We start from the raw sequence: 18,743 nt of genomic DNA on the forward strand, positions 1-18,743 counted from the left end.
ATGAAAGCCATTTGAGATATGCATCTGTCTACATTTTCTTTATTTTTCTTTATCTTTGTGCTGCATTATTGATGGTGCCGTGCTTTGGATGAGACATTAAATCAAAGTTCTGTCAGTCTATTCGGGGAGATGTAAAAGATCCAATAACACTATTCACGAAAAGAGATTTCTCCTGGAGTCCTGACCAACGAGTCCCCAGCTAATGGAGTCCCGTGGCATAGTGGTTAGTGCGCTCGGCTCACAATCGAGAGGACTCGGGTTTGATTCCCACCTTAGACAATTTTTTTTATTTATTTCACACAGCTCTTTTTTTACCTAGCACTAAGTAGGAACCAGGCTGTTAAAGTCGATTGACGGATTGCCATGACTGTGTGTAGGACACTACTGTGTGCAATTGCCCGCAAAATACACAGTCAATCCATTATATATTCTATCAAGTGCTTTGAGATGTATCAACGATGTGCTACGTCAAATGCAAGGATTATTATTATTATTATTATTATTAATCCCCATGTCGGGATTTGGAATCACGTAGTCTAAGATGACACCTCAGTGAGGTGCTGAGGTTGTGCTTTAATGTCAGAGGTGCTGTCCTTCAGATGAGACGTTAGCAGATGACCACTAGATAGCTGCTGAGGACACTCTGGGGCTTGGGGGCCACAGCTGCTGTGGTACAGGCCGGTGGCATTTAGACCTGAGCTGGGGGTCAGGGTCGGGGTTGGGGGTCGGGGGTGGGGGGTGGGGGTCGGGTTGGGGTTTAGGAGGGTGACCGAAAGGGCGCGGGCGTAGAGCAGAGTCTTGAGGAGGACGCAAGGGATAGAGCGAGGCGAAGGGGAAAAAATATAACAGGACAGCACTGAGATCACCCCCTCCCCCCTCCCCCCCACGACCCCCCGGGCAGAATGGGCGTGAAACTCGCCCAATCCGCGGGCGAGGCTCATCCAAGCGCTGGCAGCGGCTGGTCCTCCCAGCCGCGTGGGGCGGGGCAGGACGAGAGCCGGTGCCGGGGCACAGCAACGGCTCCTCTTGCCTTTCTCTCCAGATCGTTGGTCTTAACTGCCGCAGGATTTGAAACGTTTCTAACGGCGGCCGTTACCAAAGAGAGAGAGAGAGCGGGGGGTCACCGGGGGGAGAGACACAGGGCGGGGGTTACCGGGGAGAGAGGGCGGGGGTTACCGGGGGGGAGAGAGGGCGGGGGTTACCGGGGGGAGAGACAGGGCGGGGGTTACCGGGGGAGACAGGGCGGGGGTTACCGGGGGAGAGACAGGGCGGGGGTTACCGGGGGGAGACAGGGCGGGGGTTACCGGGGGAGACAGGGCGGGGGTTACCGGGGAGACAGGGCGGGGGTTACCGGGGGAGACAGGGCGGGGGTTACCGGGGAGACAGGGCGGGGGTTACCGGGGGAGAGACAGGGCGGGGTTACCGGGGGGAGAGACAGGGCGGGGGGTTACCGGGGAGACAGGGCGGGGGTTACCGGGGAGACAGGGCGGGGGTTACCGGGGGAGACAGGGCGGGGGTTACCGGGGAGACAGGGCGGGGGTTACCGGGGGAGACAGGGCGGGGGTTACCGGGGGGGGAGAGACAGGGCGGGGGTTACTGGGGAGACAGGGCGGGGGTTACCGGGGAGACAGGGCGGGGGTTACCGGGGGGAGAGACAGGGCGGGGGTTACCGGGGGGGAGACAGGGCGGGGGTTACCGTGGAGAGACAGGGCGGGGGTTACCGGGAGAAGGCGGGTGTAGGTGATGAAGGTGCGGCCGGTGATTGCCGCTCTGTGTAGAGTTGTGGCCAGTCTGGGCCCGGGACTGGCCACGCTCACCCCCGAGCTTTTCCGGCAAGCCAAGCTGGGCCGGGAGCACGTGGTGAGCCCCCCCGCAGCGCTCAGCAGAGCCACACTGACAAGTGCTTGGGGTCTAACCCACAGTGTCCGGCCCAGACTGACAGCTCCACATAGTGTACAGAGTGCCTAAAAAAAGTCACGATGCCATCACAATGTCTAATATAAGTCGTAAAGAATCTTTTTGTTAGATAATAGGGGTCGCTGAGAGATCAGACTTTTTGGTCACCCTGTATGTATGTGTGTGTATGTATGTATGTGTGTGTGTGTATGTATGTGTGTGTGTATGTATGTGTGTGTGTGTATGTATGTCATCTGCACATACCAAATGGATTATATTTATCCAGAGGATGTCTCCACACTGCTGGATGGGCACCTGAGCTTGCGGGGGGCGTGGGGGGGAGCTAACCAAATGTGTGGTCAAAGGAAGGTTATGAGATCTTGAACGAGGGAGCGAGCGAGTCGGAGGGATTACGGGATGAGTTCCGGAGAGTGAGGCAGATAGTGCTGAGACCCACCTGCTGCTGTGGGACGGGTAGTCGGGTGTGTTGTGTTTTATCTTGGCTGGGAAGCATACCTTGAGGTGGGAAAAGTTATTGAATTGTTAAATTGTTTTGGGTGCCATTCTGGCTCAGTTGAGAGCGCGCTTGAGGCAGAAGGTTATGGTTCCAAACCACGGTTGTAACCGAGTCTGACCGTCCGGTTGTAGGCCGGCTCACGGATCACAGTTGTGTCCTTAATGCTTCTTTGACACAATTGTTTAATGTTTTCCAGGCCGCCGAGTTTTGGAAGATGCTGTATTGCCTTCTCAGACAAGTTTGTGAGGACATGAGCCGTGTGGATACGCCACCTATGGGTACAACGTTTGTATAGATGTGCAAGAAAACTATTTGTGCGAGTTTCTCTCAGTTTATGATGTAGAGCAACAGTTTGTAAGATGTCAGACTGGCTCAGATAGTAACATTCTCACCTTCAGGTGGAAGGTTGTGGGTTCAGCCATGGGTGATTTTGAGCTGATAGTCCAGGCTGGCATTTCAGTGCAGTACTGAATGAGACACTAAAACTCATGCCCGCCTGCACTTGAGGCTGAAGATCCCTCGTGACTAATGAAAAAAGAAGGGAGTTTCTCCTCCTTCCTTGATGTCAAAGCCAACAATCCTCCAGATAAATTGGACTTTTACCTTAAGACTATGGGACTTTGGTTTAGCTGTTTGTCAACAAAAAAACAGGTATGATATGGGATTCCGTACTGGGTTCAACCAATGGACAGAGGCAAAGGTGAGAGCAATGCAGGCAACACCATTAGCATATGGTTGAAATTCATTGTTGACTGTGGGCCCTGCACGGTAAGGAGGAGAGAGAGAGGAGATTAAAGCCACATATTCGGTTCAACAGTTGTCATAGAATTACATAGACTGATCAGCACAGAAACAGGCCATTCAGCACACATGGTCTGCTGGTGTTTATACTGCACAGGAGCTCTGTCCTCCTCCCCTACATCAGTTTTGATAGTAAATACACTGATGTTTTTTGCTGAACTACAGCTTCCTACACTCCAATAGTGATTTCTGCATTTTCACCACCCTCTGTATGAAGATGTAGCTCCTAACTGTCTAGTACTGGCTATCATATATATGTTCCCTTGTTATGGACTTGTCTAGAAGTGGAAACAGCCTAATGTTCACATTATCAAATTCTTTCATGATTTTCAACACCTCTATCAAGTCCCCTCTCAATCATCTTACCTCAAGAGAGAAAAGCTTGACAAACCTTATAATATATTAACTTTATATTTGAGGTAGCGTCTATTAGAACACTTCACAGGGATTGTTACATGTAGTGACTGTTTGTGTAGACAAAGCAGCACATGTGCAGAAAGGTCCCACAAACAGGCATAATAATAATAATAATAATCCTTGCATTTGATATAGCGCTTTTCACGTCGGGAGGACGTCCCAAAGCGCTTCACAGAACACACTGTAAAGTGAATTGATTGTATATTTGTGGGCGAACGCGGCAGCCAATTGCGCACAGCAATGTCCCACAAACAGTCGTAGATTGAAAATGACCAATTTAATTATTTTTTTTGGAGGGATTATTATTAGGCTCTGTGTGGAGTAAGGAAACTTGCCCAAGGTTTCGCCCTCTGCCTGGAATTGAACTCAGGTCTCTCACTTGCAAAGCGAGTGCTCTAACCACTGAGCTACAGGCATGAAGTGAATGATCAATTTATCTTGGTTATTCTAATAGTGCTGTGTTTTATTTAATGTCCACTTAAACAAGCAGATGACACTCGGTTTAATGTCTCAAGCAAAAAAAGATTTGAATTGCCAACAATGTGACCTAGAGACAAGAGGGTGAGTGACTGAGCCAGGCTGCCAATGAAATAAACAGTCATCATAAAGTAAATGGCTTTTGATCGTCCTTTTCTGAAACATTCTCTATTTCTTTCTCCCTACCTGCCATAGTTGACCAGGTTGAATACGTAAAGGCAGCGCTCGCACACTATGGCTACGGACTGAGGGATTTGTATTGTCTCCCTGCTGATGGCAGTGCGGGCAGCCGGGAGCTGCTTCTGGCCTTCTCCTGGCTTCTGCAGAAGATAAACCTACTGAAGCAGCTGATGAATGTCCATAGACTGCGTTTGGGGGATGAGACGTCTCTCTGCACTGTAAGAATACCTCTTAAACACAAAAGTGTCCAAACACTTAAAAGCCAAAGGTTGTACGTTGGAAGGGTTTCAGGAGCAGAGAAGAACCAGAACTGCTCAGGACCAGACACATCTGTGCTACCAGAGGAGCAGACCAGGGTCTTGTATTGCTAGATGCATTGCTCAATGTTATCTGATAATTGCTGCAGCTCAGTGATTTTTTAGTGCTCCTCACAGATAGAGACCTCAGTGAGCTCAGAAACTGGGTTTGATTCCCGACAGGATGAAATGTTGGGCAAGTTTCCTTACTCCACTTGCCTCTGTTTACTTAGCAGTAAATAGGAACCCGGTTGTTTTGGGACATCCTCCTGACGTGAAAGGCGCTATACAAATATAATTTTGTTGTTGTTAGTCGATTGGTGGATCACTTTTCCAAGGGTAATAATCCCTTACAAAAATTAGTAATAATAATTTGCTTATTCAATCCACGACTATTTGTGGGACACTGTTGTACGTAATTGGCTATTGTATATCTTCTGCCAACACAAAACAGGAGCGGCTTTACCCTTTTCTTTATCTACCCACTGTGACACTGGCTGTCAGCCTGTATTATTCTTCCATGCACATCTGTGACATTGCCTTCAGGTGCCTAGAACTATTTTACTAACTGTGCTTTCCTGATGACTGATATTTCTTTCTTGTATTTCTCAATCATTTATCTCCTCAAGCATCTATCCAGCTCCCTGATGTATTTGCTGATCTTATTCTCCTTTCCTGCTCCATATTATTTAATCTGAACTGTCCCGCTTCTGAGCTAGACTCCGTGCCTTGCATGTTAGTGGCTCTGTCAGGCGGATCACATACGTGGTTAGAGTCTATCATCCCACTGCTGTTTCCTAACTCCCGCTGTGTCTTTCAGTGCAGGAGAGCTGATGCCCTCGACCTGGCAGAGGAAGCAGTGACTCGGAGTCGGGCTTGGGTGGATATCCGGCGCTTGCAGTGCTTGCATGGGAAGCTGTGTTTTCGGTGGCGAGCTCTCCACAGTGCAGAGCACGAGAGGTGTGCAGCCCTCTACAAGGTAGACAGCTTCAGCCACTGAAAAACTTTGCCCTGTTGTGTCAGGAAGCAACAGGAAAAGCCTTTCAGCCATTCAAGCCTCCTCCACCATTTTATAAACTTATTGCAGATCTTTTAAGCCCTTTTCCCACACTCATTAACCCCTTTTCTTCCCAGTGTCTATGTATTGCCTTTTATATATCCCGATAGATTCTGCCTCTGTGACCCTTATCAGACCATCCTACTCTCTCACCTCCCTCCGTGTGAAGAAAATTCTGTTCCTTGTTGTGGATGCTCCACCATAGGGAAGAGTCGTCCACTATCTCACTGGTCAATTCCTTGGGTCATTTTGCACTCCTCAGTCAGAAGGTTATTGAGATTACAGCATTCTGAACTCTACAGTTTGGCAGTGTGGTTGGGTGTGTAAAATGTACTGCCAGCCAGTATTTCCCTTTCTTTGTGCAGAGCTTGAAAAGTTATACTTGGATGTCAGCCTGGCTCAATTAGCATCACTATCGGGTTCAAGCCCCACGTCGGGACTTGGAGCTCATAGTCTAGGCTGACACTCCAGTGTGTTGCATTGTCGGGGGTGCCTTTGGATGAAAGGTTAAACCAAAGTCCTGTCTGCCTATTCAGGTTTTAAGGATCCCATGGCACTATTTGAAAATCGAAAAAGAGTTCCTCCCTGTGTTCTGGTGGACTGTTCCCCAGGTACATAGCTATTTGTGGGATGTTGCTGTGTGCAAAATTGGCTTTTTGCATTCGCCTACAAGATAAACAATCACTACACTTTACAGTATAACCTGTGAAGCACTAAAGCAAATCTAATGCTTATTAGATAAACAAATCTGAAAACTGCTCTGATCAGCGACTCTGTATTTCAGATTCATTCTTACACCCGAGGATGCAGCACTGACCTGAACACTGATCACCTGTCTGTGATGGAAACCCGTCTCATTCAAGACCCCAAACATGGCACTGAGGTAACCTGGACAGTGAGCTTGGGTGTTTTCCGACCAGCGACACAACAGAAACACCCAATGCCCTCACCTAACAATGTTTCTAATATTCAGGGTATCAGTCTGGCTCAGTTGCTAGCATTCTCATTGTATTCAAACCCCACCATGGGACTTTGAGTGGGCAAGTTTCCTTACTCCACACAGCTCTTTGGCTGATGCTCACACAATCAGCAGACGTGGTTGCTGTTATGTTATTTGTTCCAAGCCTGACCATCCCAACCCCTTAGTGAGCACCTGTCCTTGCAGATGTTGCAGCTGTTGGAGCTGGAGAGCAGCTGGCTGGAGGCCTACCTGGAGTGGAAGCAATGTGAAGGGATTTACTGGCAGTGGATGGTGAGTAGCAGCCGTTCCGGCACAGGAACTCACAGCAAAATTGTGCTCTCAAAATAAGTCTGGATAAAGAATATTCTAAAATTCTGTACGATCTTACATTTGAAGCAATGATTTTAAGGCTATGAACCAGCAAGGATCTCAGGTCGTGAGACAACTGAATGCTGCTGTATAGCCCAGGCACAGTGTTTGCCTTTCTCGTGCTGGGGCCATATATATTACTAGACGATGCTACTAAATTCAGATCCCCTCAGGCCTCTAGACAGGATCGGGCTCCATGCAGCCCTAATGCTGGCACAGTGTGATCCGAGGATCGGTAGATGCCAGCTCTCGCAAGCATTGGCCTGGCCCTAGTTGGGTAGAACTCTCGCCTCTGGGTCACAGGTACAAGGGCTCCATCCTTGCTGTGTGCAATTGACTGCCGCATTTCGCCCACAAAATTTACAGACCCTGTATTTTATATTATATTCTGTGAAGTGCTTTGAGACGCCTCAAAGATGATAAGGCACCATATCAAATGCAAGGATTATTATTATCCCCACCACGGGTCCTGAGCTCACAGTCCAGCGACTATACTGGAGGGAACGCTGCATTGTCGAAGGTGCCGTTCCTCAAATCATAGAATCATAGAATTATACAGCACTGAAGGAGGCCATTCGGTCCATCGTGTCTGTGCCGGCTCTTTTAAAAGAGCTATCCAAATATCAATCCCACTCCCCCACTCTCTCCCTATAGCCCTGCAAACTTATCTTACCCAATGGTGTCCTCGGGTTACCGACCCATCCGCCAGTGGAAATTGTTTCTCCTTGTTCACCCTATCAAATCCCCACATAATTGTGAAAACTTCTATTAAGTCTCCTCTTAACCTTCTTTGCTCCAAGGAGAATAATCCCAGCTTCTCGAGCCTCTCCTGATAACTGAAGTCCCTCATTCCTGGTACCATCCTGGAAAATCTCCTTTGCATCCTCTCCAATGCTTTGACATCATTCCTAAAGTGTGATGCCCAGAACTGAACACATTATTCCAGCTGAGGTCTAACCAGTGTTTTATAAAGGTTCATGAGATGTTACAAATCAGGACTCGTTTGTACCATTGTAAGTGGATATTAAAAATCGCACAACACTATCTAAAAAAGAAGGTGCTTTCTCCCAGTGTTCTGGTCAACAACCCCATGGAGAAATCCATCAGCCCTTCAGATCATGTCTGTTTTGTGAAATCTTGCTGTGTGCAAATTGGCTGCCAATTTCACCAACAAAAATAGTCACATCACTTAATCGTTACTATATACGACTTTGAGTTGATACACCACATCTAACAGCATATATAACATTGAAACATCTCAAAGCAATTTACAATAATTATAGTTCAGTGTAATGAATATGTGTTTATCCCACATATAGCCATGAAGGAATAATTATTATTATATAAGTGAATGACTGACCGCGTAATCTAAATTGTTGGTCAGGAAATAAGAAGGGAGAAACTCCCTTCTCTTTTCAAATAATTAAAATTGCTTTGGGATTTTTAACATCCATATGATCAGGCAGAACTTAGTTTAAAGTCTCATCCGAAGGATGGCACCTCCGACAATGTAGGGTGCTCCCAATACTGTGCTGGAATGTCAGCACTGTCAGTTAAACTGTGAGCTCAGAACACGGACAAGGAGCTTGAACCCACAATCCGATTCGGAGATAAGACCATGACCGACTGGTGTCTTGATAAGCTGTTATAAAAATATTGTTTGTTACATTAATGGTGTGTTCCTTGTCAGGAGAGTGTGCTGAATGCTAAGCTGGAGGAGGGCCAAGCCTCAGACACGCAGGATCATGCAAATGCAAATAAGGTTACTGTTCCTGGCCAGCTCAGCACCCACACTGATAACTATCTCATTGGAGAAATAGACAGACTGTCCGAGTCCCTCGGAAATCTGCAGAAAGAGCTACAGCAAATAGTGTCGGACAGGACAGCCTTGTGGCATGAAAAGGTAATGGCCCGTTCATGGTAATGGTAGTATATTGGTAGTGTTGTTCAGTGCCCCCCACCCACCCTGGTGTCGCCCAGTGCTCTATCCTGGAGTCCCTCCATCCTGGAGTCCCCAGGTTTAAGACCCCTCCCCAAACACCCTCCACAGTTGAGTGCCCTACCAACACTCAATACCAAGGCTCACACTGGACGGGTACTGGAGGGTAACCAGCGCTTGTAGCCAGACCGTCAGCAGAGAGTTGGAAAATTAGAAAATCAGTGCTAAAATGGCAGAGAATTTCAGGTCTTTGTTTCTGTGGTGTGGGAGCTCATGTGCGTCACAGGTGTAGGGTGTTGTGGACTGACTGTTTGACTGTTAAAGATGAAAGTCACGGAGAGATCACGACTGGGTAGTGAAGAGCTCGAACTCATCAAGCGGGATGTGGAACAGAAGCTGACGCGGGTGCGAGCCACATCTGAGCGAAGGGGAAAACACGGCAACTTCAGGTTGGTGCTCCAAGCGAGTCCCACCGTGGCTGGGGTGCGACGCTCCCTCCCAGATGCTCGGCGAGGCGAGGGAGCTCTCACCGCCTCGGACACCATCGCCCAGCTCAAAGTGACCCAGACAGAGCTGCGGGACCAACTACAGAAAGCCCGATGGCTTTGTAAAGAAACGCTGGAAGAGTACGCAGAGAGGCTGCAAGGTGTCATCTGTATCCCACCTATGAAGAGGGCTGCAAATCCTGCAGATACTGGGCAATCAGCTCCTCTCTAACAGAAATAATCTTGCATTTGGCACAGTGCTGAACCCTCAAAAAGCCACAAAAGTGTCACAGATAACACGGCAGCCAATTTGTGTCCCACAAACAGCCATTATATCTGGGGTATTGTCAGCCAGGACACCAGGAGAGAGAAACTCCCTTTTCACTTCCAATAGGGCCGCAGGACGTCCAACTAAGCAGGCGCAAACAGGACTTTGCTTTAACATCTCATCCAAGGGACAGTTTGTCCAGCAATTCAGTGCTCCCTCCTGTACTGTCCTGGAGCAGCGTGAGTCCAGCTTGAAGTGTGCAATCTTACTTGTGGATCCACGCACTTGATGGTTCAAGGGTAGCCTTAAAGCTATTGTCTTAGAATAGGAATAATAAAAGGATTCAGAACTTTGGTGATTATTTGATCAAAGAAATGGGATGATAACTGATATAAGAAGAAACAGGATTTAAAATGTCCTGATGAGATTAGCTTGTAACGATGCAGGTTCAGGGCCATTGCAACGTGGAACTGACCTGTGCTGCAAGCAGTCAGGTGTCATACATTTACTTAGTTGTGCACTATGATAATAATCTTTAATAAAGCACCTTATCGCATTGTTATAACGTCTCAAAGCACTTCATGGGTTATACTGGATATACTGGGATTTTCTCGATATGGAAGATTGGAGGGTGAACCAGCCGGATTGGCCTTCACTCCCAGAGGCTGCTACTGGCATTGGGACAGGCTCCAAGAGCAACGCTGGCCTGTGTCCAGCTCAGCACTCAGCACCTGGGCTGCGTGCTTACAACTAAACTACAGAGAGACGCAGGACTCAGCCTAGTGTCCACATACAGCTCTGGAATGACCTTCTATTCCATGTCAACAGCTGAGTATCTGCTCTCTAAAACATGCAATACCTGCACTGGCTCTTAGGTGGCAGTCACAGCAATCAGTGTGGACTGGCCTCAGGGCTTCACAGAATATACTGTAAAGTGTAGTCAATTGCGCACTGTACTGTGGTATTTATACTTGTGTTCCATTAAACTGCACAATGAAGCTGTTCGACACCATGTTTTTCGTAAACAAAAAGTAAAGTGACTGGTTAGGAGACATTGTTTTACCTTCAGTTAATCAGATGCGGTTTCACTGATCAAAAATGCTGGTTGAACCTGAATTTTTAATCATTGAATTTCACAAATATTTAAAACAGATATGAAAGGTTAAAGGCAGGGGAGTGGGACAGAAGAAATGCCTCTTTCAAAGACTCCTTTGCTGAAAATGTTGATGATTTCTGCATTTGATTTCATTTTTTAAAGTTATACACCCCAGAGGGTACAGGGCTGTGTTTGGGAGAGGGAGGGAGTGAAGGGAGAGTGAGCAAGAAGAAAGGAGGAGGTGCGGGAAGGTGGTGAAACAAGGAAAGGAGAGAGGAAGTGGGGGGAGAATCCTTGTTCTTAGTTCACAGTGCTGAATCCTCAATAATCTCAAACACCTACACCTCCAAACAATGAGAAGCTCACATGCAGCAGACAGGTTTTCCGTTCCCTCAATTTGGTAAGACAGATCAATTTTGTCTTGCACACCTGAGATCAAGAAACAAGTCAGCTGAATTCAGCCCAGCGAGCCTGATCTCTACTACACCAGGCCTACAACATTCACGTCGAAGAGAAGAGCAAAACTTCAAGGTAGGCACTCCCTAGAAGTGGCAGTGAATTAAATATAAACAAAACAAAATACTGCAGACGCTGGAAATCTGAAAACAAAAGCAGAAGCCGCTGGGAACATTCACGAAGGATTGTGGACCCAAAACATTGACTCACTTTCCTTTCTCCATTGATGCTGCCTGACCTGCTGAGTGTTCCCAGCGATTTCTTTTTTTGTTCAGATTTCCACCATCTGCAGTATTTTGTGTTTTGTACAACATTCACTTCTGTTTCTGAATTAATTTTTGAAGTGTGTTTATTTTTATGTGGAAGGCACTGTATCAGTGCTAGATATTACATTTCCAGCGATTGTAAATGCTGAAAAGCAGGTTTAACAATGTGCACTACGAGCTGTTGACAGCAAAGCTTGAGGTTATTGTTTCGCCTGTTGTCTGATACATGGAAACAACCACACCTTGCAGTCTCTCCAATGAACCAGAGTTTACAGAGGGACAGAGACCATTCTTATATCCTGAGATCCACATAGTCAGGTGTCCTACAAAAAGCCATAAGGTGAATGACCGATTTAATCTGGAGGATTATTGCCTAGGACATTGAGAGAATAGGTTGATTTCAAGATCTTCATATTCACTTACAAATCTCGTCATACCCTGGCATCTGCTTATCTCTCTGACCTGTACACCCCCCACACCTCAACCCCTGACCCACTTCACTCAGCTGGCTCCGGCCTTCTATGCTTCCCTCGTCCTCCTTGAGCCATTATTGGTGGCCATACTTTTGATCTCTATACCCAGAAACTGGAACACTCTGCCTCAATCCCTCTTCCCTGCCCGTCTTCAGACTGCACCTTAAGACCTTCCTGTTTGACCCCTACCTTCGGACACTTACCCTCTCTCTGGTACAGGTCAACAATATTAAGCACTCCCAAGATGCTGCCCCGAAAATTCCACTGTCAATCCACTTCAGTGTAGGTGTTTTGAGTCATCTCGACAATGTGATAAGTCACTGCATGAGATGAAAGGAGTATTATTGCATGTTTCAGGGGAGTGCATAGGCTGGATACATTAGAACATAAGAATATAAGATTTGCAAGGCGAAAGAAGACCAAGGTCCATTTAGTTCCACCATCCACCATCCTGGCAGCCGCTTGGCATGTTGTGTCCCAAACTATATACCGAGATATTATTTTCTAGCAGAAATCTATCTAATTTGTTCTTCAAACACACAACATTTGCTGCTACCACCATCTCCCTGGGGAGCTTCTTCCATAAGTTTACTATTCGCTCACTGAATTAGTGTTTCCGCAGATTTCTTCTGAATCCCTTCAATCGCAGGTGTGTCCTCTGATTCTACTGTTTAGTACAAAATAAAACAGCTTATCATGGTCTACGTACTTGAAATTATTTGCTCTGGGACATGGGTGACATTTAACCGAGCCTCAGAGCTTCACAAAATATGTGAAGCTGAGATGTACACCACCCAGATTCCGCAAGCTGATAACCAAACCCTATTGTGCTGGTTTGCTCATGTTTGTTTCACATCCTTTGGTTAGGCTGAGACAACTTTTAAAGAAGCAGCTTTTCAGATATGAACCTGGCTATATTTCCATCTTGACTGAGATCTGGTTAGTCCTGGATCCCAGACTCCACTCCCCTATCTTTGGCCTCCCTGCCTCATCCTTGGACTAATCTGCATGAGCACCTTCCATCATCAGTGGTCTTTCCAATGAGACATTAAACTGACAGTAAAGATGCCATGGCACGATTGGAAAAGAAAAGAAAGACTTTTCAGCATTATAGGGAGGTTTCTCCCGGTGTCTGGCCAACAACCCACCAGGTCAAATTGGTCACTCACTTCATATGTGTTTGCGTAGGGGACCTTGTGTGCAAATTGGCTGCACTGTTTGTTGACAACCTTATAAACTACACTTATCAGCAATTCCTGTACAACGATGGGAGTCCAAGTCCCGACGTGGGGCTTGAACCCACAACATTCTAATTGTGGCAAGAGCACGACCACTACACCAAACTAACACGTAATGTATTTAAGAGAGAATGTGATGCATATATGAGGGGGAGGGGAATAGCAGAGGTCTTGTGGAACATAAACACCAGCATTGAATTGTACCAAATGCCCTATTTCCCTGCTGTTTCATCAGATAACTCTATGATGTTGGTCAGGACACCAGGAAAAGCCCCGTTCTCTTTTTTCATCCCTGACCCAAGTGGTGAGAGCGGAAAATGAGCAGAAAAGTCAAACCAAACAAAGATGCAACATGTTTCCTTGACAGAGGCCACATTTGCTGCCGAACGAATCCAAAATACCTGTCGTGTTTGTGATTTTAGTTCAGTAATTAACAGAGTGATATTTCTTGGAAGTGAATACCAATCGTTCCTGAGGACGACATTCCTGAAGATAATTGATTCTGCAGAAATACAAATGGTAACTGCAAACTCAAGTGTTACAACAAGAAAAACAACAATAATATAGCGCCCTTCAAGCCGGACTGCTATTAAACAACTTTCCTTGCACAATAAACAAGGGCTGTTAAACAACTTGGACAATAATATTGTGCCCTTCAAGTCTACAAGGGCCATCAGTCCCAATTATTGATTCTCATTGGTATCTGGCGGTTGTGACGAACACCAACTTTTCTTGGAACATGGTCCTGCTGGACAAACTGAGAAAGAGGCGAAGGGCACACTGATCGTTCTCATGTCGCCTCCTCTATCTATCTTTAAATGCCTCCAGAAAATCTACCTCTGAGATTATGGATTGAGGTTTTGCAAATATCCTGATCCACTTCACTGTAAAATCAGGCGTGTGTGTGAGTGGTTATTTGAATGTCAGCGCTGTGAGCAGATTAGCTGAGAATTAACATTTCCAGAACATTCTGCTCACATCATCCATTAGTGTTGGCGGTGTGACAACCAGGAGAGATGATTCATTGTACAAACAGGAGACATTTCAGAAACAGGAATACAGCATTCATCTAAAGGCAGCTGTCTCCCGACAGATCAACCTCACCTGTGTGTCACAGCTCCAAACTACCAACCCTCCCCCACCCCGCAACAACAAGAAGTTACACTTTTATAGCCCCCTCTATGTCAGAAAAATGCCTCAGGGGATACTCCTGCTTTGTCTTAAAATTTAAGATTGCGGAAATTTCTTCAGTTCAGTTTTAGCTTGGGTAAGATTTAATCGGCTTCCAAATTCAGACTAGGTTTTGGCCTGGCCCACATCAGAACTTTGAACTCACAATCTGGAGGAGCTTCCTTCACTTGAGATGTTAAACCGAGGTCCTGTCTCTCTGTTCAGGTGGTCATTAAAGATCCCATGGTATTATGTGAAAAGAGAAGAGAGTTTCTTCCAATGGCCTGGCTAACAAAATTGCTCATTCACTTCAATGACTGTTGTGGGACAGTGTTGTGTGCAAATTAGCTGCCAAGTTTAACAAAAAATACAGTCACTACACTTTACAGTAAATCCTGTGTCGAGATGTTTTTACGTAATAAGGAGCTGTATCAACTTCATGGATTGTTATCACATTTTTCCTGACATCGGTGGAAATAATGCAGGAACGATGTCTCTGGGGATTGACTGTGAGGATTCCCTCGCAGCCCATCACAGCAGTTCCTGCCAAAGAAAATCTAGCTCAGAAGTGGAGTTTTGACACATCTTTTAAAGGTTCTGTGAGTGTGAGCTCCCTATGGGACAATGTATGACAACTCTCTGGCATAAGGGTTAGATTTACACCTAAACTGAGGTGGAATAGCATTACTCTACAGCCTTTTGAACAAGCAGTGACCTGCACTGAGTCAGAGGATGTGAATGAAGCACACGCAATCATTGCAGTCTCCCATAGCAGCAGCCTGACTGACTAACTGACGGTAGGAAAAGCTCTTGTTTCTTTCAGCAAAAAAATCGTTTGCGAAGAGGAAGGAGAGAGCGGCGAGAGGAAGAGATCTTGTGCTCAAACAATGTAAGAGACGCTTTACAGTGTATGTGGCTTCTGCACGGTGTTTGGGGGAGGGAGCAGGAAGGTAAGGGGTGGAAACAGGAATGAATTGAGCCGAGCTTGTCTGTTGTCAGATTGTGAACAGAAATGAGTGCTCCTGAGGCATCTGAATCATAGAAAGTTTACAGCAGGAGAGGAGACCATTCAGGCCATCACGTCTGTGCTGGTGCTCGCTCCCCACTAGAACTCTCTACTCTAACCCCATTCCCCTGCTCTCGCCCCATCGTGTCTGTGCTGGCACTCACTCGCCCACTGGAGCTCTCTAACCCCATTCCCTGCTCTCTCCCCGCAGGACACATCCTTTTTACATTATGTTATCCGGCTTGACCATGCGGAGAGTGTTAGGTTCAGATCAGCAGGAGCCAAGTGTTGGGGTAACTGCTGGCGTCTAACCAGCTAAAACTGCTTAGCTTGCCATTGTGAGCACTGCCTGGCAAGCTTTCCTGCTGCTTGTCCAGCTAGGACCACCCTACCCGTTACAGCTTTGGCTTGCAGGATTAACAGGAGTTGAGTGGGAGGATTCCCTGCCCCCAGTGATTTGTCTGCTGCTCTAAGTCCTGCCGATGCGCCAGGCTGGCTGTGACGTTATCAGCTGTTTCCCTGATTTTTCTGCTAACAATCCTGAGACTCACTCCCCAATTAAAGACCCTGTTTCTCTGATAACCCCCTTCGACATCATAAAAATATTGGAGGTGAAGGTGCTTATTTAAAAGGGCAATGTCTTCATGAGAAGGTGATTATTGAGCTTTATGTTGGTGGGACCGCACGGTCAAGCCGATAACATAATGTAATATTGAAATGTCTCAGAACGCTTTGCAGGCAGTGGAGCACAACCTGATTGTCATGGGATTTGCATCTGATGCAAGAGCGTCTGTCAAGCACACTGTTATGTTACAAACCTCCCCCAGAAGCCGCCACTGCAGAGTCTGGACTTCACTCTCCCAGCGCTTGATGGGAAAGGTGAATGGTCTCCACGGAAAAGAAAAGGAGAAAGGATCCGTGACCCTATCACCTCCATCCTCACCTGACTCCACTGGTTTCCCATCACACGGAGGATACCGTTCAAGATCCTGGTCCTCACTTTCAAAGCCCTCCATGGTCTTGCTCCCCACTACCTCTGCGACCTCCTAACCCCCTACCAACCTGCCCGCTCCCTCCGCTCAGTGGCCTCAGGCCTTCTTCGTGTCCCCCGCCTCACCCACCCCACCATTAGTGGGCTGGCCTTCAGCCACTCTGCTCCCACCCTCTGGAACTCCATCCCACAGTCCTTGCACCTCGCTCCTTCCTTTGCCTCCTTCAAGACTTGTCTCAAGATCCTCCTCTTCACCGAGGCCTTCGGTCACCCTCCTTCCCCCCACCCTCTGCCCTCCATCTTCCCTGACCGCGAACCCCAGCTCGGGCCCAAAACTGATTGTTCTGCACCTTGGAACGTCCTCCTGACGTGAAAGGCACTATACAAATGTAAGTTTAGGCAAGTTTCCTTACTCCACACGCCTCTGTTTATCTAGTAGTAAGTAGGAATCCGGTTGTGAGTCGATTGGTGTATCGCTTTTCCTTCAAAACAAAAAATAATGATAATAATTTGGTCACTCGATCCTGTTTGTGGGACACTGCTGTGCGCAATTGGCTGCCGCATTTCGCCCACAAAATATATAGTCAATTCAATTTACAGTATATTCTGTGAAGTGCTTTGAGACATCTCAAAGACATGATAAGGCGCTATATCATATGCAAGGATTATTAGTAGTAATTTTGTTGTGGTTAACATTGGCCATTCACTCCAAGACTGTTTGTGGGACGTTACTGTGGGCAAATTGGCTGCCTCGTTCATTGCACTTTACAGCAAATCCCTTGAAATTCTCCTGACATAAAAGGCACTGTATGAAGTATAAGGATTATTATTAATTATCCTGGCAGACTAATGGATCATTCGCCTGATGCTTGTTCTGTGGGAGCTCACTCTGCACACAATTGCTAGTGGATTGAGGGTAAAGACACTATTGTGGGCCCTGCTGTGGTTAAAGGTCATTGTTCTTCACAACTTGCAACACGCGTGTGTGGGACATGGGTCTGTGTGACACATGTGAACTGTCAGCCTTTACCCGACGGCTATGTTGCGCAACAGGCTTAACGCTGGTTTGAGTCAGCAGGAAGCAGCGGAATCACTGTCAGTGGTGAATCACAGGCTGCTGCTTGTTCCATTTACCTGTGTCTGTATGTCTGTCTGTCTGTGTATGTGTTTGTCTGTATATGTGTCTGTGTGTATCTCTGTGTATGTGTGTCTGTGTGTGTGTCTGTGTGTGTGTCTGTGTGTGTGTTTTTATGCATGTGTGTGTCTGTGTCTGTATGTGTGTATCTCTGTATGTGTGTGTGTGCGTGTGTGTCTGTACGTGTGTATCTGTGTGTTTGTGTGTATATGTCTGTGTGTGTATCTCTGTGCATGTGTGTGTGTGTGAGTAAAGAGGATAATCCCCAGTGTTACAGGAATGAGCTATAAGCTGGGCCAATAGAAACGTGCAGAAATATTTGCCCAAAATAGCAGAGATTTGCAAATTTTGTGGAAAATTGCAGGGCGATTACTGCCAACCTGCATTTTTTTCACTTTATTGATAAAAACGAACCATGACGAAATAACACATTAGATTGTTGCAAAAAAAATATGAATTGCTTGTTTAACAAAAACTGGGTGGCCTATTTATTTGGGTGGGTTTGGGGGGACGGGGGACACACCAGCGAGGCTACAGTTGCTCTCAGGGCCCAGCACTGCACACACACCCAGAGAGACTGAGAGAGACACACACACAGACACGGTGAGACACACACACACTCAGAGACACACGCAACAACAACAGAATTATATTTGTAAAGCCCCTTTCACGTTGGGAGGATGTCCCGAGGTGCTGACACACATACACAGACTGAGACACACACACACTCACAGACACAGAAAGAGACACACACACTCAGAGACACAGAGGAAGAGACACACTCACAGACACAAAGAGACACACATTCTCAGAGAGAAACACACACTCACATAGAGACACTCACAAACGCATGACATCAGGTAAACAGCTGGGAGGCCCGTGGGCCATAAACTACAATTGTAGGGGTGCCACACTTTTCCGTTGGCCCAGGCTATAAGCAGTGATTAGACAAACTTGGACTCTTCAGTATTGAGAGAAAATAACTAAAAGGGAACCTCGTAGAATTATATAACATTGTAAATTGGATTGAAAAACTAAATCCAGATCAATACTTTAGGATTGATCAAGAGGACACAGATTTAGAGGTGTAAAGGGCAATTTCAGGACAGACACCGGGAAGTTTTCTTAATTAACGACTGGAATGGTTGAGGTTACGACACTGGGACTCATTTAAAAAGCAGCTTGATAATAATAATAATAATAATAATCCTTGTATTTGATATAACGCCGTATCGTGTCTTTAAGACGT

General features: G+C 46.6%; 1 protein-coding gene across 2 annotated transcripts; it reads left to right on the plus strand.

Moving 5' to 3' along the window:
* The first annotated feature begins 1,710 nt into the window (after positions 1–1,710).
* On the plus strand, positions 1,711–10,661 carry tedc1 (tubulin epsilon and delta complex 1). Of its 2 annotated transcripts, XM_007907026.2 has the most exons (8): positions 1,711–1,860; positions 2,610–2,691; positions 4,304–4,506; positions 5,405–5,563; positions 6,426–6,524; positions 6,807–6,893; positions 8,662–8,874; positions 9,235–10,661. In XM_007907026.2, the coding sequence occupies exons 1-8, from the start codon at positions 1,744–1,746 to the stop codon at positions 9,625–9,627; spliced, it is 1,353 nt and encodes a 450-aa protein (XP_007905217.2). In that variant the 5' UTR covers positions 1,711–1,743; the 3' UTR covers positions 9,628–10,661. The 2 variants fall into 2 exon arrangements, with proteins under 2 accessions (XP_007905217.2, XP_007905218.2); XM_007907027.2 differs by lacking the exon at positions 8,662–8,874.
* The last annotated feature ends 8,082 nt before the right edge of the window (positions 10,662–18,743 follow it).

Source organism: Callorhinchus milii, unplaced genomic scaffold, assembly GCF_018977255.1.
Source record: "Callorhinchus milii isolate IMCB2004 unplaced genomic scaffold, IMCB_Cmil_1.0 Scaffold9, whole genome shotgun sequence".
Classification (NCBI taxonomy): domain Eukaryota; kingdom Metazoa; phylum Chordata; class Chondrichthyes; order Chimaeriformes; family Callorhinchidae; genus Callorhinchus; species Callorhinchus milii.

Coding starts and splice junctions, on each gene's coding strand:
- tedc1 (XM_007907026.2), top strand. CDS start 1,744: ATGAAGGTGCGGCCGGTGATTGCCGCTCTGTGTAGAGTTGTGGCCAGT. Junction 4,507..5,404: donor ATGAGACGTCTCTCTGCACT/GTAAGAATACCT, acceptor TGTGTCTTTCAG/TGCAGGAGAGCTGATGCCCT. Junction 6,894..8,661: donor GGATTTACTGGCAGTGGATG/GTGAGTAGCAGC, acceptor GTTCCTTGTCAG/GAGAGTGTGCTGAATGCTAA.